The sequence below is a fragment of the Pseudophryne corroboree genome, chromosome 6 (genome assembly GCF_028390025.1).
Source record: "Pseudophryne corroboree isolate aPseCor3 chromosome 6, aPseCor3.hap2, whole genome shotgun sequence".
NCBI lineage: Eukaryota > Metazoa > Chordata > Amphibia > Anura > Myobatrachidae > Pseudophryne > Pseudophryne corroboree.
In genome coordinates this window covers 273,848,701-273,873,916 of record NC_086449.1, presented here as the reverse complement: position 1 = coordinate 273,873,916, position 25,216 = coordinate 273,848,701, and the positions used below count along the sequence as shown (strand labels likewise).

Below are 25,216 nucleotides of genomic sequence, written 5' to 3'. Positions count from 1 at the left end.
CATCACTCCCGTAAAACACTGCTTGACATTACGAATCACATCGACATCGGAAAAAACGAATGTGGAATACTCGGCAGCTTAGTAACTGACCGTATCAGGATTCAAAAAGTTGCAGTAAAATGCACCCGATACCATTCAAGTTCAAACACCCTTAAAAACAGCTAAAACACGAATATTAGTACATTTTGGCCCATGTCTGATTTGCTATGACAATTAACAAGTAGGGGTGGACCTGACGGCGTTTTCTGTAGTCGGGTTTATGTAGCCTCTTCTCGGTTCAGTACAAGCAGAGATCTATATACTTGCACTCAAAGCAATGCGACCGAAACAACAAATATTATATACAGGGAGGCTCTACAGTAACAGTGCGGACTGCATTAAATATGAAATCCACGTGTGAGGGGAACATTAATTATACGTTGAAAAACTGTTGCTAAAATGTGCTTTTTACAGCTAATTGTATCAAACAAAATAATTACAATATTTTAAAGAACAGTTATTAAAATGACAAATCCCAAATTAACGATGAGCAATCACTTGACCTGTGCATGCTTCAAGCAATATATAGCACTGGGAGAGCATTCTGGAATACAGTAGCTTGCTGGAGAGAGCGCTTTAGTGCATCCCTTTGTACTGTTAGTAGAATATGCAGTGGCAGGATTGTCAATACCCTTCTTACAAACTATATCTCTAAAACACATTTCTGCATTACTGTATTGATTATGCACTTAAAAAGATGACAGAATATTAACTAAGCCTGTGATGCTAACATGATATTTAATGGTTATATTGGCAAGAAACTATCACTTAAGGGATAAAGGGAATTAAAAAAAGAACTTAGTTTGCAATGTTTATTAATAAACTTTTCTAAAGCCTAGATTTAATGTTTTACACAGAAGGAAAAGGCAGCTCTGCTTATTGTTTTTGTACTCAGACATGATTGGTTTGGGAGTCATGCAGTACACTTTGCATACAATGGAAGATCTTTAGCTACACTGCGCAGGTAGTTGTAAAAGAAAGGTTATATAAACCTGAGAAACACAATACACAGAAGACAAAAAGAGAGACTATTTGGGCCCAAAGTAAAATTGTCAGATTTTGCAAAAGTGGTAATTTTTCACTGATTTTATCACAAGATTTCATTCAGTAATTTTTTTTAAGGCAAAACCAATCACTTCTGTAAAAGGCTGAAAAATTGGCATTCACCCTATTACATTTGGCCTTTTGCCTTGTATGTCTGCTTTGTGCGGTGTACAAAATATAGAGGCTGTTCACAGTAGCACCCCCAACACATATAAATACTGCTTTCTAACTTTTCATATAACAGGGGACGTAAGAGGATACTAATAATAAATCAACAATTCTGGTGTGGATGGGTTTTTTTACAGTGCAGTAAATAACCCAAAGAAACCATTCATACTTTCCTTTTTGACCTGTGCTTTACCAGGGCTGCATTTTTTTGCACAGGTTTGTATGCACAAATATTCAGAAATGACCCCAATTACTTTTCTGATGCTAAGAACCAGCTAAAGAGAGCAGCAGATTCACTCATTGTCAGTGATCTTTCACATTAAATTCTTGTCATCTACTGTTGGATATTTTGAGAAAAAACATTCCCAGACCTATCACAGACCTGTCTTTGAGACCTTTACACCACTTTCTAAGTTCATTAACTACTGTAAGTTATCATGGATTTCTGTGATCTCTATTAAATAACTTATTCTCAGTGATTTATAATTTACGGTTGGGTACACTATTATACTATGGGTATGTTATGTTTGTGTTACATACCACCTCTATAACATTGCATTTTAGTTTGGATCTTTTTTTAATCTACTTAACACTATGGGGGTGATTCTGAGTCGTACGCAGGGAAAGCATTGGGTGCATGCATTCAATATTTTACCAATCATCCCCTATATTTAAAAACTCTACCAATCACTAAATTACAATATAGCAATGTACTCGTTATATAAAGGTACATAAAATGTCCTAACATAGCATCTAGGAAATAGGACAGGATGCAGTTAAAGTACCAGATGTCGGGATACCCGCGTTCAGGAGACCGACGCCAGAATCCCGACAGCCTGTGAAATACCAACGGTCGGAATCCCGACCTCTGCAGGTTATTCCCACTCTGTTGGTGGGTCCGAGCCACTGGGACCGAAGTGTGGCGAGCGCGGCAAGCCCGCGAGGGGACTCGCTGACTCGCTCCCAGGATTCCAGCTGACGGGATGCCACTGTCTGTATACTGACAGCCGGCATCCCGTCTGCTGGTAAAACATACCAAACCCAATAGGACAGAAGACATACTGTACATTGTTATTCTATAGATTTAGTTGTGTAGTGCAGTATGCCGTCTGTAAAATGCATTGACTTTCTTGTATAAACAGGCTGGAGACCTGCATACAAATATTACAACATGTGGGTGTCCCTGTTTGGAGCCATGCTCTGTTGCGGTGTCATGTTCGTCATCAATTGGTGGGCAGCTGTGATCACTTACGGCATAGAGCTTTTCCTGTATATATATGTGACCTACAAGAAGCCAGGTAAATAAACCATATGTGTTTTTAATAAACTAAATGCGTTCTTGGTAAGATGTAAAGTGAATCTCCTTCTAAAATACTATGCACAATTTTAGCTGCAGCCTTGTATAATGAGCACAGGCTGGAGCCACAATTTGCCAATGGCGACCTATGTTTAAAAGTAGGGAACAGTCAGTTGAGAATTTCTCAAAGAAGAACAAAGAGTATTGGTTAGAAAACAAATAACACATAGAAATAAAGACGATAAGAAAACCTTGACAACTGTAATATACATGTAAATCCAGAAAGTATTATATGTGATTTACTCAATACAGGCACATTTGGGTCAACAAGCTTAATTTACGTTGAGACTTTACTTAAGCTGTTCTAGTTATGCATGCACAGGGTCTGATTTAGAGTGACAAGCAAAGTGCCCCATTGGCAATTTTCCGGGCATGCTCACGAATCCAAGCAAGGTGTACCTGCAGGGCTATTCAAAGAGGCACAGAAGTCATCCAGATCTATTGTAAATGGGTGTAACCTGGGGCCAACCAGGCGTTCACACTTAGCATAAGCTTGCCATGGGCGTGTAGACACAGAAGTGAAGTCTATAAGGGTAGGATCTCTAGCAGATAGGGCTGGTGTAAATCCATTTTGATAGCTATGGAGGCTGCTCTCACAAGCAGATGTAGCGGAGGATTTACCACAAGGCAACCAAGGCAGCTGCTTAGGGCCCTGTGGGTCCCAGGGGGGCCCGCCAATAAGGTTGCATGGACCTTCGGCAACCTCCGGCAAAAATGTCAGAGCACTGGGCTGGCTGAATACTCCCAGCAGGCTGTTAGTGATTAGATAGCTGTTGGATGCCGGCTCCAGCACATGCCTGAGTCTCCAGTCCTGCAGTGTTGTAAGACTCGATCACTCCTATACAATGCGGTCAGTGAGTGAGGGTGTAATAATAGGGTATAGGGACCTGCTGTTTCAGTGAGGGGAGCACAGATCTAAAATGTTGTGTAATAATGGAAGTTAGAGGTGAGGGGACATGGTGCAATCAGTGAAGGGGGAAGTAATATACTGTAATAGAATATAAGGAGGAAAAACAACAAATAATGTAAGAGGCCATAAATCAGGAATTAAAATATAGTGATATTGATTGTTTGAGGGAAGGGGGCCCTAAGTCGGTATCTTGCTTAGGGCCCCATGAGGTCTAAATCCACCTCTGAGCAGATGTATAGATCCGGACTTCTCTGAATATAGACAGCTATTTTATAGCATGTAATGTTACCACAGATGCAGCCGCTTATAGGTGACTCTGAATCAGGACATGAATGTGTGATACATTTTTAGCATGAGAAAGGAAATTCAATGGATCAACACTACATGGCCTATTTATCATTGGTGGCAGAGAGGACCTGAAAAATATAATTTCTTCTAAGAGATAACTTTTTGGGGGTTATTAACAAAAACCTCCTGTGTATTATACGGAGGCTCCATTAGGAGAATGTCCCAGTGAAGAAGTTTTTTGTAAAGTCATAGCTATGGAGGTCCCTTTCCTGCGGGCTCTGACCCTGTGGTGCATTTGCAGAGTAATATCACTCTAAATGCTGGGGGAGCATGGGCGCTGACAGGGGGGTATCGTCCTGTCCAGCAATGTAGCTCTACCCATCCATAATGGTACAAGATGGCTTTAGCTATCAGGACCAAGCTTTGAAGGGGTTCAGTATGAATGACCAGCGGCCGGGATGTTGGCCGTCAGTATACTGACAGCGGCATCCCGGCCACCAGTTTGCCGGCAGCGGGGCAAGTGCAAGAAAACCCCTTGCGGGCATGGTGGCTGACTGCACTTGCCACAGGTAATATTCTCCCTCTATGGGTGTCGTAGACACTCATAGAAGGAGAATCACCTACCTCACTGGTATTTCGGTGCCGGCGTTTCACCGCTAGTTGGGATGCCGGTGTCAGCATTGTGACCACCGGGATCCCGATTAGCTGTATTTTAACCGCTTTGAAGAGCCAGATTTTTCTGAGCTTTTATAAAATTGGTCTGTGCGCCGGGATCCCGACAGCCGGCATACTGAAGACCACCCGTAGCTCAGATATCTCCTGTTAAGCTGTTCTTAAATGGACATGATACTTATATAATATGGAAAATGCCATTTTCGCATGATGTTCGGGAGGAATGCTCCCAAATAAGAAAACCCCTGAATCCTCTAAAATGTTCTACATGTCACTTACATTTAGAAGATTGCTAACAGTTGTAATCTAAGAGCACTGCAACCTTTCTTTAGTCTCTAACCTATATCTTCCAGGATGATGATTGATATTCACATCATTGCTCAGTATAGAACATGCAGCTGTACAACAGCAGAGTGCTGAAGATTCTCAACTCTGCCCTTTCCTTAAAAAGAATGCAAACTAACTCTTTCTATTTCCTAAACAGAGGTTAATTGGGGCTCTTCAGCCCAGGCTCTTCACTACACAAATGCCTTAAACAGTGCTTTGGAGCTAGACACAATTGATGACCACGTCAAAAACTTCAGGTACTTCCCATAATGCATCATAGCGGATAGGGCTGCCATTGGGGGGGGGGGCAGCCGGGACTGTAGTCCCAGACTCGACAGAGAAGGGGGCCAAGGTGGCAGCGGTGTGGATTTGGGGCCAGGCCACCAGCTGGTGGATTTGGGGCCAGGCCACCAGCTGGTGGACTGGCACTGCAGGTAACCATGGAGATACAGTATCAGTGGCATTTTGAATGTGGCGCTGACTGTTAGCCAAACATAGCTTGTGGACCAGTGACACATCATGAGATCCTGGAGGGACAAAGGGGGAGGTGAGAGGCTGCTGGAGAGACACATGAGGAGGTGGGAGGGCCCTGCCTATTTTGTCATTCGCAGGCTCCAAAATTTCTGATTGCAGCCCTGATAGTGGGGTCATCTCTACCACCACTGCCACTATTAACCATTATATAATGTCTTGGTTTGCAGACCTCAGTGCTTGGTTTTAACTGGAGCACCAATGGCAAGGCCAGCCCTCTTGGATATTACTAACTCTTTTACAAAGAACACAGGACTCTGCATCTGTTGTGAGGTGTTTGCTGTAAGTACAGAACTCATACCATATCCATGTACTCCAGTTTTTCCCAAATCCATCCTTGTGTTTCCCAAACAGTTATGTTTTCTGGATTTCTGTCTGTGGAAACAGGTAGCTGAAGGGGCCTATTTATTATTTATCAGTTTTTGTACCCAATAAATAACAATTGAGCATGCAGAACCAATCTATTGGTGCTATGTATTATACTTCCTGCCAGCACATCATATCCAAAAAGCAAATTCACTTTTATGAAGTCTTTCAGTGAAAGATTCTACTTCCTAGATGCCCTGGGGAAACTGCTGTGATTCTAAATCTCTCTCTGGTAAAACTGTATCCCGTAGGCTACAGCTGCCGCACTAATGTGGCCTAGCTGAGTATAGGCTAGAGCTTAAGGGGGTCATTCCGAGTTGATCACTCGCTAACAGTTTTTAGCAGCCGTGCAAACGCATTGCCGCCGCCCACCGGGGAGTGTATTTTCGTTTTGTAGAAGTGCGAACGCTTGTGCAGCAGACCGCCAGCAAAATCTTTTTGTGCAAAACAAGACCATCCCTGTAGTTACTCTTCGTGTGCGTTGATTCTAACGACGGAGGGATGGCTTTTGACGTCACACACCCGCCCAGCATTCGCCCAGCCACGCCTGCGTTTTCCCCGACACGCCTGCGTTTTTCTAAGCACTCCCTAAAAACAGTCGGTTGCCACCCAGAAACGCCCACTTCATGTCAATCTTCCTGCGTTGTGCCGTGCGACTGAAAGCTTTGCTAGAACCTGTGCAAAACCACAAAAGACTTTGTACCCATACGTCGCACGTGCGCATTGCGGTGCATACGCATGCGCAGAAATGCCAATTTATAGCTTGATTGCTGCGTTGCAAACAACGGCAGCTAGCGATCAACTCAGAATAACCCCCTTTGTACCCGTACGTTGCGAGTGCGCATTACGGTGCATACGCATGCACAGAAATGCCGATTTTTAGCCTGATCGCTGTGCTGCGAACAACGGCAGCTAGCGATCAACTTGGAATGACACCCTAAGCCAGACCGCAGTCCCCTTTGAAAACAAAAATGGGGACTGTGGACTGCAGTATTAGTATGTCTGAGCTCTCTCGCTTTAAGGCATTGTTAAATAAGCTAGTTATTTAAAAAAAATTGGGAGGTGCTAAGGGCTTAATTCAGCATGGAACGCTGCTGCGGCAGCGTTCACATGCTGAAGCCCTGTGAAGTGTGCGCACACGCAGAAGCCGTGCTGCACGTGCGCACACAGTGAGATGCGACTGCATCTCACTTGTGCGAACGCCTCTGCCTGATTAACAGGCAGAGGCATTCGCGAGGCGGGAGGGAGTGTAGCGGCAGCGTTTATGGGGGTTGCGGCGGCCTAAAAGATGTCGGGTTGCCATCTGCCTTAGCAGCTAGGCTGCGTAGGCAGAGGGCAACCCTAAACATGCAAAAGCAATGCCGTTGTGCGATGCTTTCACATGTTTGCTGGGGATGTGGGGGGACAGGGCGGACTTGCCCTGTGCTGAGCATCCCCCCGCATGTCAGTGTAATGGATTGTAGAAGTGCGATTTTTCGCACATCTACAATCCATGCTGAATTAGGCCTTTAGGTGAATACAAAGGCTCCCAACTCAACTGTACATGATTAAAGAAATTCTGAAAACATGACTTGTTGGGGGTTCTTTTCTGAGGACAAAATGCACAATATATAACTATTCCTCTATTTTGCCTTTCCACTGTTGTAAGTAGGCAGGAATTTGTGTCATATAATACAATCGAGTGATGACTGAACAAACAAGGAATAGATTAGATTGCTTTAAAGATTTCAGTACAAGCCATTAAATCAAAAGTAAAACATGTCTTGGTTTAATCTCCGCTGAAAATAGATTTTTCATACAGATAAGACCTTCAAAGTTCTTAAAATTCAATATAAGTTTCAAAGCAAATTTAATGCTGTCTTCTTCTAGCCTGAAGATATTGATAGTATTTAACTAGTTAATGTATTAATATGGCTGCCAGTCACTGTAATACCAGTTACATTACTGTTCCGTTATATAATTTACTCATCACGGAGTAGTGATATGCAATCTCGTATGACTGCCATCTTCATAGTCGGTAATAAAAAAAAAATATGAGCTCTTCATTTTCAGGTTGTAGCTCAAAAACATTTTCCAAAGATTGGGTCGAGATGTAACAGTCCGTTTTCATTTGCTAATGTTTTATTCCGCTGAACCTTATTGTGTTATACAGGGACCACGCAAACAGGCTGTAAAAGAAATGAACAGTGGGATGAGCAAAAAGCAGAAATGGTTAACTAAAAACAAAAAGAAAGCATTTTATGCGGCAGTCGCTGCTGACAGCTTCAGAGACGGTGTGAGAACACTTCTCCAGGTAAGCAAAAATGTCATTCCCATCCTTTGGTTTAACCTCTGGGGTTATGGTGATTCGGACCCCTAGGGCCAGCTACATTTGTAGGAGAGTGTATGAAGCGTGAGGGCCTGATAGCACTTCTCCTCATGCAGGTCACTGTAACAAGTATATATGATGTGCAGAATAATGTGCAGAGATAGGTACACCCATTTGGATAACCTGTAGTAGCAGCCAGAGGCGGATTGGGCGTAGGGTTCACAGGGAAGATTCCCGGTGGGCCGACGCACCAGTGGGGCCTGTTTTGTTTGAGGACATGTGGTCCTTTTTATAGACATAATGAATAAGATGCAAAATAATTTGCATATATGAAAATGACTTTGCCACTTAGCCTGTGATTGCAGATGATCTAGTCTATGCTCTGTCTGCCTGCTTGGCTGACATATAAGATTGAGTGAATAGTGATTGGGATACGGTTGGTGTAATAAGCAAGAAAATATATATTTCTAAAGAATTATATAGTTTCCTAAATTCTGACGATGTATCATATAATGTGCTCATAATATTTAATTTTATTTATTTTTAACTTCCCCCTTGATGCTGGACAAGCCCACTATCTGGAAAGTCTTGGGGGGAGGGTGCTGCTGCCATGGCTCATGGCTAGACCTTACACCTCTGGTGCTGCCCATGTGGGGCCACTAGTACAATTTTTTCCAGGGCCGCTTTTTGTTCCCAATCCGTCCCTGGTAGCAGCATACTGAGTAAACCTGTAGTAGCAGCAGACTGAGTAACGCTGGACTGAGTGCCGGAAGCACCACAAATTCTATATTCACTATGCATGGGGGCAGGACAATAGTTAGTATACAGCGGAGGCAGGCTACTGCTAGTATAGTAGTATGCACACTGAAAGCAGGCTGCATATGATGTTTGAAGGACGCCTTATAGCAATGCTGGATACTGATGACTGAGCGTGAATGCTGTATAGCAATGCTGGAGACTGATAAGTGAGCCTGAATGCTGGAGACTGATGACCGAGCCTGAATGCTGTATAGCAATGCTGGAGACTGATGACTGAGCCTGAATGCTGCATAGCAATGCTGTAGACTGATGACTGAGCCTGAATGCTGTATAGCAATGCTGTAGACTGATGACTGAGCGTGAATGCTGTATAGCAATGCTGGAGACTGATGACTGAGCGTGAATGCTGTATAGCAATGCTGTAGACTGATGACTGAGCCTGAATGCTGTATAGCAATGCTGTAGACTGATGACTGAGCGTGAATGCTGTATAGCAATGCTGTAGACTGATGACTGAGCCTGAATGCTGTATAGCAATGCTGTAGACTGATGACTGAGCGTGAATGCTGTATATCAATGCTGGAGACTGATGACTGAGCCTGAATGCTGTATAGCAATGCTGGAGACTGATGACTGAGCCTGAATGCTGCATAGCAATGCTGTAGACTGATGACTGAGCGTGAATGCTGCATATCAATGCTGTAGACTGATGACTGAGCCTGAATGCTGTATAGCAATGCTGGAGACTGATGACTGAGCCTGAATGCTGTATAGCAATGCTGGAGACTGATGACTGAGCCTGAATGCTGTATAGCAATGCTGGAGACTGATGACTGGGCGTGAATGCTGTATTGCAATGCTGGAGACTGATGACTGAGCCAGAATGCTGTATAGCAATGCTGTAGACTGATGACTGAGCCTGAATGCTGTATAGCAATGCTGGAGACTGATGACTGAGCCTGAATGCTGTATAGCAATGCTGGAGACTGATGACTGAGCCTGAATGCTGTATAGCAATGCTGGAGACTGATGACTGAGCCTGAATGCTGTATAGCAATGCTGGAGACTGATGACTGAGCCTGAATGCTGTATAGCAATGCTGGAGACTGATGACTGGGCGAGAATGCTGTATAGCAATGCTGGAGACTGATGACTGAGCCTGAATGCTGTATAGCAATGCTGGAGACTGATGACTGGGCGTGAATGCTGCATAGCAATGCTGGAGACTGTTAAGTGTGCCTGAATGCTGTATAGCAATGCTGGAGACTGTTAAGTGAGCCTGAATACTGTATAGCAATGCTGGAGACTGATGACTGGGCGTGAATGCTGCATAGCAATGCTGGAGACTGTTAAGTGTGCCTGAATGCTGTATAGCAATGCTGGAGACTGTTAAGTGTGCCTGAATGCTGTATAGAAATGATGGAGACTGTTAAGTGAGCCTGAATACTGTATAGCAATGCTGGAGACTGATGACTGGGCGTGAATGCTGTATAGCAATGCTGGAGACTGATGACTGGGTGTGAATGCTGTATAGAAATGCTGGAGACTGTTAATTGTGCCTGAATGCTGTATAGAAATGCTGGAGACTGATGACTGAGTCTATATGCTGTATAGCAATGCTGGAGACGCGCCACACAGTGTGAGATGCCTGGCACAAATTATTCACCAGGTCCCGTGCGACTCTGATATCATGGGTGTCTTTTTTTTGCCAAAAATGCATTTTAGTCATAACGTGATGTAAGTAGGAAGTAAAAGGAGATTGTGCTGATGAATTTGTATGCAACACTTGTATATACGGTGTGTTAGTGTTACTGAGTCTGTTTACGGAACATAAACAAACTTGTATTCGAAAAAAGCTGCAGTTGCTACATTGTAGCACTTCGTATTCAGATTCAGAGATTCAGTTGCACACAATATACATGAGTCATATATCAAATTAATCCGCACAGTCTCCTGATGCATCCTCTTGTGTTGCGACTAAAATGCATTTTCGGCAAAGGAAGATGCAAAAAAGGCGCCCAACGCTATAAGATTCTCACACAGGGGTAGATGTATTAAGCTTGTGAAGTGATTAAGTGGAAGGTGATAACGCTCCAGCCTGTCAGCTCCTAACTGTCATTTTTCAAACCGAGCCTGTGACATGGCAGTAAGGATCTGATTGGCTGGTACTTTGTCACCTTCCACTTTATCACTTCACCGAGCTTAATAAATCTGCCCCACAGTTTGGTACACTGAGAAGGTTGTTTGCTGTGACTGCAGAAATTATGTATCCGGACACATCTGTTACAATGCTGGAGACTGATGTCTGAGTCTGAATGTTGTATAGCAGTGCTGGAGACTGACGACTATGGGGGTCAAAGCCTGAATGCTGTATAGCAAATGTGGTAGACTGATGACTGGATCAGGTGCTGAACGCAAATGGAATTAGGAGACTGATCTCTAATGAGAGAAGTTGTTCTCACAATGGGGGTCATTCCAAGTTGTTCGCTCGTTGCCGATTTTTGCAACGGAACGATTAAGGCAAAAATGCGCAAGGTACGCAGTACGCACGCGCTAAGTATTTTAGCTCAAAACTTTGTAGATTTACTCACGTCCGAACGAAGAATTTCCATCGTTGAAGTGATCGGAGTGTGATTGACAGGAAGTTGGTGTTTCTGGGCGGAAACTGGCCGTTTTCTGGGAGTGTGTGGAAAAACGCAGGCGTGTCAGGGAAAAACGTGGGAGTGTCTGGAGAAACGGGGGAGTGGCTAGCCGAACGCAGGGCGTGTTTGTGACGTCAAACCAGGAACTAAACAGGCTGAGCTGATCGCAGTGTAGGAGTAAGTCTCGAGCTACTCAGAAACTGCTAAGAATTTTATATTCGCAATTCTGCTAATCTTTCGTTCGCAATTCTGCTCAGCTAAGATACACTCCCAGAGCGCGGCGGCCTAGCGTGTGCAATGCTGCTAAAATCTGCTAGCAAGCGAACAACTCGGAATGACCCCCAATGACCACAGTGCAAGTCAAGGGTAAATAGCATTGTCAGGTGAGTGCAAACAAGATGACGGCACCCATGCTCTTGCTCTACAAGCTGAGCATGGCTACTAATTGGCACGTACATACATTATTCATATTGGAATCGGGAATATGTAAAATGCATTAATTGTTGTTTTTATTCAAGGATCATTATTATTATTTATATATTTTTGTACCATCTTGTGACACGGTGAACTGTAACATTTACTTGAAATATCCAAAAATACTAAATGACCACTGTGTTCCTATATCCCCCTTGGTTACAATAAAGGTAATGGATATAGATGCACTAAAATGTATGCCATTATTGCTCTGCCATAAGTACTTAGGGTAAATTTAGTGGGCTATTTCTGGTATTAAACTAATGTCACAAAAGCAATCCTAGTAGAATCATTTAAAGAGATTTTTTTTTTATAAACCCAAATATGTATGTGACTAAATAACAATAAAAAATGATCTTGGGTAGACTAAGAGATTAAGGGGTCTATTCATGAAGCAGTGAAAAGAGTGACGTGAGCCAGTGGAGAAGTTGCCCATTGCAACCAATCAGTATTGAAGTAACATTTATAATTTGCATGATATACAGTTGTATGGAGTAGCTGATTGGTTGCCATGGGCAACTTCTCCACAGGCTCACTTCTCCAATCTTTTCACTGCTTCATGAATAGACCTCTAACAACAAGATGTACTCAGCAGTGAAAAGAGTGGAGAAGTGAGCCAGTGGAGAAGTTGCCCAATCAGCATTGAAGTAACATTTTATCATTTGCATACTATACAATTACACAGAGCAGCTGATTGGTTGCCAGGGGCAATTTATCAACTTGGTCACTTCTCCGCTCTTTTCACTGCATATTCATACCTCCCAACTTTTGAAATGAACGACGCCCGCGCCCGAAAAGGGTGCGTGGCCTTTCTAAAAGGGAGCTTGGCCTCGCGGCAGAGCCGCGATCGCGATCACGCCCTCTTTTACCGTCACTGAGGGGGCATGGCCAGCGCTCTGTGAGCCGCTGGCATGCCCCTTCTCCCTCTGTCACCTGTGAATAGACACTGTGCGCATGTGCACAGCGTCTATTCACCGCTGCAGTAACAGGGGGCTCCCAACTGCCCCTCCCCCACTGCGGGACACTGCGACCCGCGGGTGGGACTGTGGGACAGTCCTAAAAAAACGGGACTGTCCCGCGAAAATCGGGACAGTTGGGAGGTATGGCTTATTACATCTCACCCTAAAAATCACAGGATGCCAACCACTTCCAGTATACACTTGTGTGTAACATACAATTATGGAAGACTCATAATATAATAGGAATGACCTAAAGGATTTTGGATATAGGTATGTATCAAAATCCGCCTTGAATTTCTGATGTCTGATTGTGGAAATAGACTGGGCCTGGATCTTCTAGCCAGTGACCTATTTTCCACCACAATGGCAGTACAGGGATCAGGGTATCCACGTCTGGTCATTAACATATAAAGTACTTCCTGAAAATCAAGCTACATAAAGGAACATTATATTCAATGAAACATTTTCATATGCAATCAGATGTTATTTGTAAAGTGTGCGTTACCCAGGGGGAGAGGTCTTCAGGTCAGTTATGGCATACTGTATATGCAACCAAATGGAAAACTGTTTAGCAAGTTGGCACCTGCTTTTTGCATTATGACTACAATAATTAGCTTGCTGCCTTTTATACAGGGGTCTATTAAAGTAGTGGAGAAAATCCCTGAAACAGGACTTTTTTCTGCCTAGTCCTTTTCATAGACCGGATTACCGTGTAGAAGTTCCTGACTTCTCCAGTAGCACCCCTGCTCCATGCCTGAATCACATCACCATACTTTAGTTTTTTGAGCACTAGTCGTGAAAGAAAACAAAGCTCAACTTTCCGTTTCCCTTCACAAGAAACATTTGCCATCTCAGGATGGCAAAACTTGTTAGGGGAGAAGAGCAGTGAAGATGGCTGTCTCCCTACCCCCTTCTGTGACAGCAGCCAGTGTAGCCCAGGGCATATTCCAGGTCTCCTCCTCCTGACTGCCTGTTGCCACAGTGCCCCCTTGCTCTGTTCCCACCACCTGACTGCCTGCTCTGCCTCCAACCTCACCACCGCTGAGGTGACCCAACATATACATCTGCCAGGTCACCTCCTCCTTATTGCCTGCTGACCTCTTGCTCTGCCCTACCCTCACTGCTGAGATGACCCTGCTCATGCGCAGGGGACAACAGGAGGAAGAAAGCTGGAATGCACAGAATAAAAAAATAAAAACACAGCCGCCATAAGAACAGGAAATGCAAGGAGAAGCTGGGATCATCAACGAGACAGATACCAGAATGTGATATTTGGTGATAAGTAAAACCTAAACAGCACATTCTTACATAAATAAACCTTTATATCTCTACATCACCTAGTACAGCAGTTCTCAAACTATGGGTTGCGACCCCAAAGTAGGTCATGACCATGTCAACATGGGTTCGTGTTGATGACTCCTCGGATCTCACAGCTAATGATCCAAGCAGTTTGAAATAAAGTTCAGTGTCTGTTACTTCAGACTACTCGGATGACTAGCTAAGAGATTCGAAGAGAGGAAACATCAGTCAGCTCCACCTCACCCCAGTGATCAGCCTCTCCAGTCCTGCCCCCACCCCAGTGCTCAGCCTCTCCTGTCATCCCACCCAGTAGCAAGACTCAACAGCATGGGGAGTATTAGGAGCATGGAGGGGAGCACTGACCACAGACAGTATGGGATGTGTATGTGAAGGAGGAACACACTTTAATCAAACACCCACTGTCTCTCCCTAATCATGCAATGCCTCTCCCTAGTCACACAATCCCTCCAATTGTCTCTCCCTTGTCACCCCCAAAGCCTTCACAGGTGAGTAAACTTTACATTCACATGAATGCATTGAAAAACACATGCAGGGATAGATCTCTGAAAAGAGCTTGTCCCTTCAATTTGTAAAAAATTAAGTGATCACATTAGTGGTCACTTCATTTCTGTTTTGTGCCTCTGCAGTGCTACTGTGCATGCAAGGTCTGCTAACCACACGCAGCCATTCTGCGGTAACTTGATGGAGGCCTGTAATAATTTTATAGTCAGACGGGGTCACAGAGCAGCCCCCAAACTCCATCCAGCTTACTCCCCATCAAACTTCACCTTGGTCCTCAGCTCTTTGTGAATAATTCAGTAAGAGCTGAGGTCTTGGGTTAAACTCAGCAGGATATCAAGCAGAAAACGAAGCTGGTCATACACTGAACAATAATTGTTCCAATATAGCCCTTGCATGGCATTTCTGAATGATTATCGTTCAGTGTATGTACTTGAACGATAACCATTCATTGCTGAAAACAGCAGAAGAAGCACTGCGATTGTTTGATTTGATTTTTCAAACCTATTCAATCATCCACATATTCTATTGATTTCATTCATTGCAATTAATTTTGTGCCTATATATTGTTTAGCATATGGAGGCACTTCTAAGTCTATAAAATCCACCAGTCCATTGTACCCATCGGCCGGATAATATGCTTACTTATTCGGTGTGTGGCCAGCTAATGACTGAACATGGTTGAAGAAGCTGACCACCTCATCATGTGAACTCCACGCACAAGGCAAGGATGCCATGCAAGACATGTGCGACAGTGGAGGGAATGCAGTTGGCACCACTTATATTCCCTCCTTGTAACTATGGGGTCTATTTACTACGTCTTGAAGAGAGATAAAGTGGACAGAGATAAAGTACCTGCCAACCAGCTCTTGTCATTTTTCAAACACATCCTGTAACGTGGCAGTTAGGAGCTGATTGGCTGGTACTTTATCTCCATACACTTTATCTCTCCAAAGCTTAGTACATAGACACCAGTGACTACATCTTTGAATAAACAAGGTAGGGAATGCTTATGCATTAGTAGGCAGTCACTAGTAATCCACTGAGGAGTGAGTGGAGGTTCTGAATGTACATTAGATGGGGGATTTGAATGACATGATCAACTCTGAACTGAATGTTTGAATCTGTGCACACCTGGGAAGTTATGGGGTGCGTGGAGGCATTTTATGGCAATTCAGAAAATGAAACGTGGTGTATCTGGGTAACATGTAGACTCTCCGTGGGAGCATCTTGAGTGAGTGGCTGATGTAGGGGTGTGGGGGTTATTTTTTAGTTTTTTTATTACTCTGATTAGGGGCAATGTGCTGACCTTCAGAAGGTTAGAGGACTGTACTTGTGACCTTTCAGTTATATTAGGTTGCCCATATTAGGTTAAAATCAATACTGTGATCTGTAACCTGGCGCAACTTTGCCACTAAATTGTATATGGAATTCCTCCATCTCCCTGCCATAGAACAAACATTTGTCCCTTTTGCGAAAAATTCTGTATAGCTATGCGGAACAGACTAAAACCCAGAATATCTGGTATAAAAGCAGGCACGTGTTGCCACAAATGAAACAACAGTTGTCACGCTTGTTAGCACTGCAACATTCAGTCATCAAAGATCCCCTGTCATTCTTTACATAACAGTTGATTACTGGCCAGTTGCAATTCTTCTCTCAGACCCCTATAGTTCTATTTACTTTTCTGGAGTTTCATTAGGCAATAATGGGAGAAAAAAAATCTAATTTCTGCTTAGAGGAAACATTGCTTTTAAGTTTTAACTAACTTCAGCCAGTAAGATACGGAGGCCTCTGAGCCTTGCATATGACATAAACATGTCATTGCAAGTGATCCATGACTTTTAGTAATGAACAAAAAGTCCTTGCAACATAAAAACTTCAGAACGTGTTCAGCTATCATTAAAAATCTAACAATGTGTACTAGTACTAGCAACTAGCTCCAGACAGCTCCAGGGCTGACATATTTTCTAACTGTTTTATACACTATTACATTTTTAATGATGACCAAATACACTTGGAAGTTTTTTTATTGAGTGAAACTTGTTGCTTGATTTTAAAAAGTTGAGGGTCATTTGTAATGAATCTGCTGTTATCTCCAACTTGCAGGGAATAGAATCACTGTCTCTTCACCATGGAGAAACATTTGGTATATAGACACTGTTATCTGGATCTGACAAATTGTCCATGTTATTTTACACTTGGTGTCAGAAGATTTGTGCAGTGTTTCGATGGGATTTGTTTTTTCTTGAACATACTGACAATATTATGGATGCCTATATGTCTTGATGATGTTTGGCCAACAAGAGATTCATAATGAGATCATTCCCTCAAAAGTGAGATGTTTTTATTACTACCCCATATCAAAGACATTTACGCAAACTTCCCCAAAGGCAGTGGCGCCGAGAAGGGGGCGAACCCAGCGGGGGCCCAGGCCCGTCTGTCGCCCCCATCCCCTCTCTTACCTGTCAACCAGCAGCAGCCTCTCTCACCAGCCCAGCACATGCTGCTGTGTACTGGGCTGCGGTGGGTCTAGGGAGGCTGCTGCTGCTGAGTGCAGCAGTCTCCTATACCTGCGGGGGGATCAATCGCACTGATCACACACCACCTTGGATCTAGAACTGACTAAAGGCCCCCATACAGTACATCAGCAACCACAAAAAAAAAAAAATCTGCAGATTCTGAGATTTTTTTCACAGATTTAAAGATTCCACAATCCACCAATCTGCGCCCATACATTACAAATGTTTTTCAGTGATTTGCAGATCATTTTCAGCGAATAGAGATCTGACAATCTTGAAAGGCTCATCAGTTTAGTAGCAATGGTCTACAAATCCACTGATTGTTACCACACACTAGAGATGAGCGGGTTCGGTTTCTTTGAATCCGAACCCGCACGAACTTCACTTTTTTTTTTCACGGGTCCGAGCGACTCGGATCTTCCCGCCTTGCTCGGTTAACCCGAGCGCGCCCGAACGTCATCATGACGCTGTCGGATTCTCGCGAGACTCGGATTCTATATAAGGAGCCGCGCGTCGCCGCCATTTTCACACGTGCATTGAGATTGATAGGGAGAGGACGTGGCTGGCGTCCTCTCCATTAGAATAGATTAGAAGAGAGAGAGAGAGAGAGAGATTGTGCAGACAGAGTTTACCACAGTGACCAGTGCAGTTGTTGTTAAGTTAACTTTTATTTAATATATCCGTTCTCTGCTATATCCGTTCTCTGCCTGAAAAAAACGATACACAGCAGTCACACAGTGTGACTCAGTCTGTGTGCACTCAGCTCAGCCCAGTGTGCTGCACATCAATGTATAAAAGCTTATAATAATTGTGGGGGAGACTGGGGAGCACTGCAGGTTGTTATAGCAGGAGCCAGGAGTACATAATATTATATTAATTTAAAATTAAACAGTGCACACTTTTGCTGCAGGAGTGCCACTGCCAGTGTGACTAGTGGTGACCAGTGCCTGACCACCAGTATAGTAGTATATTGTTGTATACTATCTCTTTATCAACCAGTCTATATTAGCAGCAGACACAGTACAGTGCGGTAGTTCACGGCTGTGGCTACCTCTGTGTCGGCACTCGGCACTCGGCAGGCAGTCCGTCCATCCATAATTGTATAATTATATACCACCTAACCGTGGTATTTTTTTTTCTTTCTTTATACCGTCGTCATAGTCATACTAGTTGTTACGAGTATACTACTATCTCTTTATCAACCAGTGTACAGTGCGGTAGTTCACGGCTGTGGCTACCTCTGTGTCGGCAGTCGGCAGGCAGTCCGTCCATCCATAATTGTATTATTATAATATATACCACCTAACCGTGGTTTTTTTTTCATTCTTTATACCGTCATAGTGTCATACTAGTTGTTACGAGTATACTACTATCTCTTTATCAACCAGTGTACAGTGCGGTAGTTCACGGCTGTGGCTACCTCTGTGTCGGCAGTCGGCAGGCAGTCCGTCCATCCATAATTGTATTATAATATATACCACCTAACCGTGGTTTTTTTTTCATTCTTTATACCGTCATAGTGTCATACTAGTTGTTACGAGTATACTACTATCTCTTTATCAACCAGTGTACAGTGCGGTAGTTCACGGCTGTGGCTACCTCTGTGTCGGCAGTCGGCAGGCAGTCCGTCCATCCATAATTGTATTATAATATATACCACCTAACCGTGGTTTTTTTTTCATTCTTTATACCGTCATAGTCAGTCATACTAGTTGTTACGAGTATACTACTATCTCTTTATCAACCAGTGTACAGTGCGGTAGTTCACGGCTGTGGCTACCTCTGTGTCGGCACTCGGCAGGCAGTCCGTCCATCCATAATTGTATTATAATATATACCACCTAACCGTGGTTTTTTTTTCATTCTTTATACCGTCATAGTGTCATACTAGTTGTTACGAGTATACTACTATCTCTTTATCAACCAGTGTACAGTGCGGTAGTTCACGGCTGTGGCTACCTCTGTGTCGGCACTCGGCAGGCAGTCCGTCCATCCATAATTGTATTATAATATATACCACCTAACCGTGGTTTTTTTTTCATTCTTTATACCGTCATAGTGTCATACTAGTTGTTACGAGTATACTACTATCTCTTTATCAACCAGTGTACAGTGCGGTAGTTCACGGCTGTGGCTACCTCTGTGTCGGCAGTCGGCAGGCAGTCCGTCCATCCATAATTGTATTATAATATATACCACCTAACCGTGGTTTTTTTTTCATTCTTTATACCGTCATAGTCAGTCATACTAGTTGTTACGAGTATACTACTATCTCTTTATCAACCAGTGTACAGTGCGGTAGTTCACGGCTGTGGCTACCTCTGTGTCGGCACTCGGCAGGCAGTCCGTCCATCCATAATTGTATTACAATATATACCACCTAACCGTGGTTTTTTTATACCACCTAACCGTGGCAGTCCGTCCATAATTGTATACTAGTATCCAATCCATCCATCTCCATTGTTTACCTGAGGTGCCTTTTAGTTCTGCCTATAAAATATGGAGAACAAAAAAGTTGAGGTTCCAAAATTAGGGAAAGATCAAGATCCACTTCCACCTCGTGCTGAAGCTGCTGCCACTAGTCATGGCCGAGACGATGAAATGCCAGCAACGTCGTCTGCCAAGGCCGATGCCCAATGTCATAGTACAGAGCATGTCAAATCCAAAACACCAAATATCAGAAAAAAAAGGACTCCAAAACCTAAAATAAAATTGTCGGAGGAGAAGCGTAAACTTGCCAATATGCCATTTACCACACGGAGTGGCAAGGAACGGCTGAGGCCCTGGCCTATGTTCATGGCTAGTGGTTCAGCTTCACATGAGGATGGAAGCACTCAGCCTCTCGCTAGAAAACTGAAAAGACTCAAGCTGGCAAAAGCACCGCAAAGAACTGTGCGTTCTTTGAAATCCCAAATCCACAAGGAGAGTCCAATTGTGTCGGTTGCGATGCCTGACCTTCCCAACACTGGACGTGAAGAGCATGCGCCTTCCACCACTTGCACGCCCCCTGCAAGTGCTGGAAGGAGCACCCGCAGTCCAGTTCCTGATAGTCAGATTGAAGATGTCAGTGTTGAAGTACACCAGGATGAGGAGGATATGGGTGTTGCTGGCGCTGGGGAGGAAATTGACCAGGAGGATTCTGATGGTGAGGTGGTTTGTTTAAGTCAGGCACCCGGGGAGACACCTGTTGTCCGTGGGAGGAATATGGCCGTTGACATGCCAGGTGAAAATACCAAAAAAATCAGCTCTTCGGTGTGGAGGTATTTCACCAGAAATGCGGACAACAGGTGTCAAGCCGTGTGTTCCCTTTGTCAAGCTGTAATAAGTAGGGGTAAGGACGTTAACCACCTCGGAACATCCTCCCTTATACGTCACCTGCAGCGCATTCATAATAAGTCAGTGACAAGTTCAAAAACTTTGGGTGACAGCGGAAGCAGTCCACTGACCAGTAAATCCCTTCCTCTTGTAACCAAGCTCACGCAAACCACCCCACCAACTCCCTCAGTGTCAATTTCCTCCTTCCCCAGGAATGCCAATAGTCCTGCAGGCCATGTCACTGGCAAGTCTGACGAGTCCTCTCCTGCCTGGGATTCCTCCGATGCATCCTTGCGTGTAACGCCTACTGCTGCTGGCGCTGCTGTTGTTGCCGCTGGGAGTCGATGGTCATCCCAGAGGGGAAGTCGTAAGCCCACTTGTACTACTTCCAGCAAGCAATTGACTGTTCAACAGTCCTTTGCGAGGAAGATGAAATATCACAGCAGTCATCCTACTGCAAAGCGGATAACTGAGGCCTTGGCATCCTGGGTGGTGAGAAACGTGGTTCCGGTATCCATCATTACTGCAGAGCCAACTAGAGACTTGTTGGAGGTACTGTGTCCCCGGTACCAAATACCATCTAGGTTCCATTTCTCTAGGCAGGCGATACCGAAAATGTACACAGACCTCAGAAAAAGAGTCACCAGTGTCCTAAAAAATGCAGCTGTACCCAATGTCCACTTAACCACGGACATGTGGACAAGTGGAGCAGGGCAGGGTCAGGACTATATGACTGTGACAGCCCACTGGGTAGATGTATGTACTATGGACTCCCGCCGCAAGAACAGCAGCGGCGGCACCAGTAGCAGCATCTCGCAAACGCCAACTCTTTCCTAGGCAGGCTACGCTTTGTATCACCGCTTTCCAGAATACGCACACAGCTGAAAACCTCTTACGGCAACTGAGGAAGATCATCGCGGAATGGCTTACCCCAATTGGACTCTCCTGTGGATTTGTGGCATCGGACAACGCCAGCAATATTGTGTGTGCATTAAATATGGGCAAATTCCAGCACGTCCCATGTTTTGCACATACCTTGAATTTGGTGGTGCAGAATTTTTTAAAAAACGACAGGGGCGTGCAAGAGATGCTGTCGGTGGCCAGAAAAATTGCGGGACACTTTCGGCGTACAGGCACCACGTACAGAAGACTGGAGCACCACCAAAAACTACTGAACCTGCCCTGCCATCATCTGAAGCAAGAAGTGGTAACGAGGTGGAATTCAACCCTCTATATGCTTCAGAGGTTGGAGGAGCAGCAAAAGGCCATTCAAGCCTATACAATTGAGCACGATATAGGAGATGGAATGCACCTGTCTCAAGTGCAGTGGAGAATGATTTCAACGTTGTGCAAGGTTCTGATGCCCTTTGAACTTGCCACACGTGAAGTCAGTTCAGACACTGCCAGCCTGAGTCAGGTCATTCCCCTCATCAGGCTTTTGCAGAAGAAGCTGGAGGCATTGAAGAAGGAGCTAACACGGAGCGATTCCGCTAGGCATGTGGGACTTGTGGATGCAGCCCTTAATTCGCTTAACAAGGATTCACGGGTGGTCAATCTGTTGAAATCAGAGCACTACATTTTGGCCACCGTGCTCGATCCTAGATTTAAAGCCTACCTTGGATCTCTCTTTCCGGCAGACACAGGTCTGCTGGGGTTGAAAGACCTGCTGGTGACAAAATTGTCAAGTCAAGCGGAACGCGACCTGTCAACATCTCCTCCTTCACATTCTCCCGCAACTGGGGGTGCGAGGAAAAGGCTCAGAATTCCGAGCCCACCCGCTGGCGGTGATGCAGGGCAGTCTGGAGCGACTGCTGATGCTGACATCTGGTCCGGACTGAAGGACCTGACAACGATTACGGACATGTCGTCTACTGTCACTGCATATGATTCTCTCAACATTGATAGAATGGTGGAGGATTATATGAGTGACCGCATCCAAGTAGGCACGTCACACAGTCCGTACTTATACTGGCAGGAAAAAGAGGCAATTTGGAGGCCCTTGCACAAACTGGCTTTATTCTACCTAAGTTGCCCTCCCACAAGTGTGTACTCCGAAAGAGTGTTTAGTGCCGCCGCTCACCTTGTCAGCAATCGGCGTACGAGGTTACATCCAGAAAATGTGGAGAAGATGATGTTCATTAAAATGAATTATAATCAATTCCTCCGCGGAGACATTGACCAGCAGCAATTGCCTCCACAAAGTACACAGGGAGCTGAGATGGTGGATTCCAGTGGGGACGAATTGATAATCTGTGAGGAGGGGGATGTACACGGTGATATATCGGAGGGTGAAGATGAGGTGGACATCTTGCCTCTGTAGAGCCAGTTTGTGCAAGGAGAGATTAATTGCTTCTTTTTTGGGGGGGGGGGTCCAAACCAACCCGTCATATCAGTCACAGTCGTGTGGCAGACCCTGTCACTGAAATGATGGGTTGGTTAAAGTGTGCATGTCCTGTTTTGTTTATACAACATAAGGGTGGGTGGGAGGGCCCAAGGATAATTCCATCTTGCACCTCTTTTTTCTTTTCTTTTTCTTTGCATCATGTGCTGATTGGGGAGGGTTTTTTGGAAGGGACATCCTGCGTGACACTGCAGTGCCACTCCTAGATGGGCCCGGTGTTTGTGTCGGCCACTAGGGTCGCTAATCTTACTCACACAGCTACCTCATTGCGCCTCTTTTTTTCTTTGCGTCATGTGCTGTTTGGGGAGGGTTTTTTGGAAGGGACATCCTGCGTGACACTGCAGTGCCACTCCTAGATGGGCCCGGTGTTTGTGTCGGCCACTAGGGTCGCTAATCTTACTCACACAGTCAGCTACCTCATTGCGCCTCTTTTTTTCTTTGCGTCATGTGCTGTTTGGGGAGGGTTTTTTGGAAGGGCCATCCTGCGTGACACTGCAGTGCCACTCCTAGATGGGCCCGGTGTTTGTGTCGGCCACTAGGGTCGCTAATCTTACTCACACAGCTACCTCATTGCGCCTCTTTTTTTCTTTGCGTCATGTGCTGTTTGGGGAGGGTTTTTTGGAAGGGCCATCCTGCGTGACACTGCAGTGCCACTCCTAGATGGGCCCGGTGTTTGTGTCGGCCACTAGGGTCGCTAATCTTACTCACACAGCTACCTCATTGCGCCTCTTTTTTTCTTTGCGTCATGTGCTGTTTGGGGAGGGTTTTTTGGAAGGGACATCCTGCGTGACACTGCAGTGCCACTCCTAGATGGGCCCGGTGTTTGTGTCGGCCACTAGGGTCGCTTATCTTACTCACACAGCGACCTCGGTGCAAATTTTAGGACTAAAAATAATATTGTGAGGTGTGAGGTATTCAGAATAGACTGAAAATGAGTGTAAATTATGGTTTTTGAGGTTAATAATACTTTGGGATCAAAATGACCCCCAAATTCTATGATTTAAGCTGTTTTTTAGTGTTTTTGGAAAAAAACACCCGAATCCAAAACACACCCGAATCCGACAAAAATAATTCGGTGAGGTTTTGCCAAAACGCGTTCGAACCCAAAACACGGCCGCGGAACCGAACCCAAAACCAAAACACAAATTCAGGCGCTCATCTCTACCACACACTAGCAATCTACAGCCCCAATTGATCTGTGAAATACAACATGTTGGACAACCTGATTTAACAATCCCAATCGGCTTTTGGTCAGAATACGCAATCTGTGAACCCCATGCATTACAGATTTTTTTGCACAATCGGTTGCAAATTGGCAAATTGCCCCAATTGATTGCTGATGTATGGGGACTTTTACAGGTGCACTACACCTCCCTGTGCTGGTCACGGTGTTGCTTAGAGGCATTAAACAACACTTTATTCATGTAGTTTTTAAAGGGGGTGTGGCCACACCTCAGTGATTAGGCCACACCACCTATATTGCCCAGGCCCGGCTAAGCTGTATACGGCCCTGCCAAAAGGTAGAGAAGCACATGCAGGGGAACTCAAGTGGGCTGCAATTGCACATGCATTGTGTTAAGAAACTAAATGCATATATGCAGGATTGTCCGCACTTACCCCCTATCTGTACGCTAGCTTTTATACCCAACGTCTATTTTAGTGAGCCCCAGCCTTATAGTACAGATGTGTTCTCATACACCAAGCACCAATACACCACTTAGCGCGAGATGCCTGGTGCACGTGAGGCGCACCGATCGGTGTAGAGTAGTGACTTTTTGTTTACATTTGCACATTATTTGCACTGCAGACACAACGAGACACCACTCAATATGTACAAGTCGCAGATGAAGCACAACAGAACTTGGGGAGAAAAAAGCTGTGGCCGCTCCATCGTAGCACTCTGTATACAGATTCAGACTCAGCCGCACACAGCTATACAAGTGTAGCATATCAAATTAATCAGTGCTATCTCATTAAGCAGTTTTGTCCCATCTGATTGCGTCATTTGTGTGACTAATACCAGTTTCAGACCAAAAAATCTAAAAAACCCGAATTTTTCACAGGTTTGTGTTCCCGGGAAAAACCCGGGTTACAGTCCCTTACCCCTTTTCACACAGCACAAAAAAACCCGGTAAATTCCCAGGTCAACTCCTTCAGACAGAACCCCTGTCAGCCCTGCAATAGACTTGTGTGTCATAAAAAATTGACTGTTTTTATGGCACACAGAGATGAGGTCATGAAAGTGGGTGGTGACTGATCACAGCATTGCATTAGCCATGGCCGACGAGTTACTGCTGAGTAGCCCGGAGTTCCTGG

General features: G+C 44.7%; 1 protein-coding gene across 2 annotated transcripts in view; it reads left to right on the top strand.

Annotated features, from left to right (window-relative positions):
* Positions 1-25,216, top strand: part of SLC12A1 (solute carrier family 12 member 1) — a 188,443-nt gene that overhangs the window by 88,092 nt on the left and 75,135 nt on the right. For both annotated transcript variants that reach the window (XM_063926056.1, XM_063926055.1), the window contains 4 exons: positions 2,394-2,549; positions 4,963-5,062; positions 5,507-5,618; positions 7,855-7,995. In XM_063926056.1, the coding sequence (XP_063782126.1) occupies positions 2,394-2,549; positions 4,963-5,062; positions 5,507-5,618; positions 7,855-7,995 (509 nt within the window). The remainder of the gene's footprint in view (positions 1-2,393; positions 2,550-4,962; positions 5,063-5,506; positions 5,619-7,854; positions 7,996-25,216) is intronic.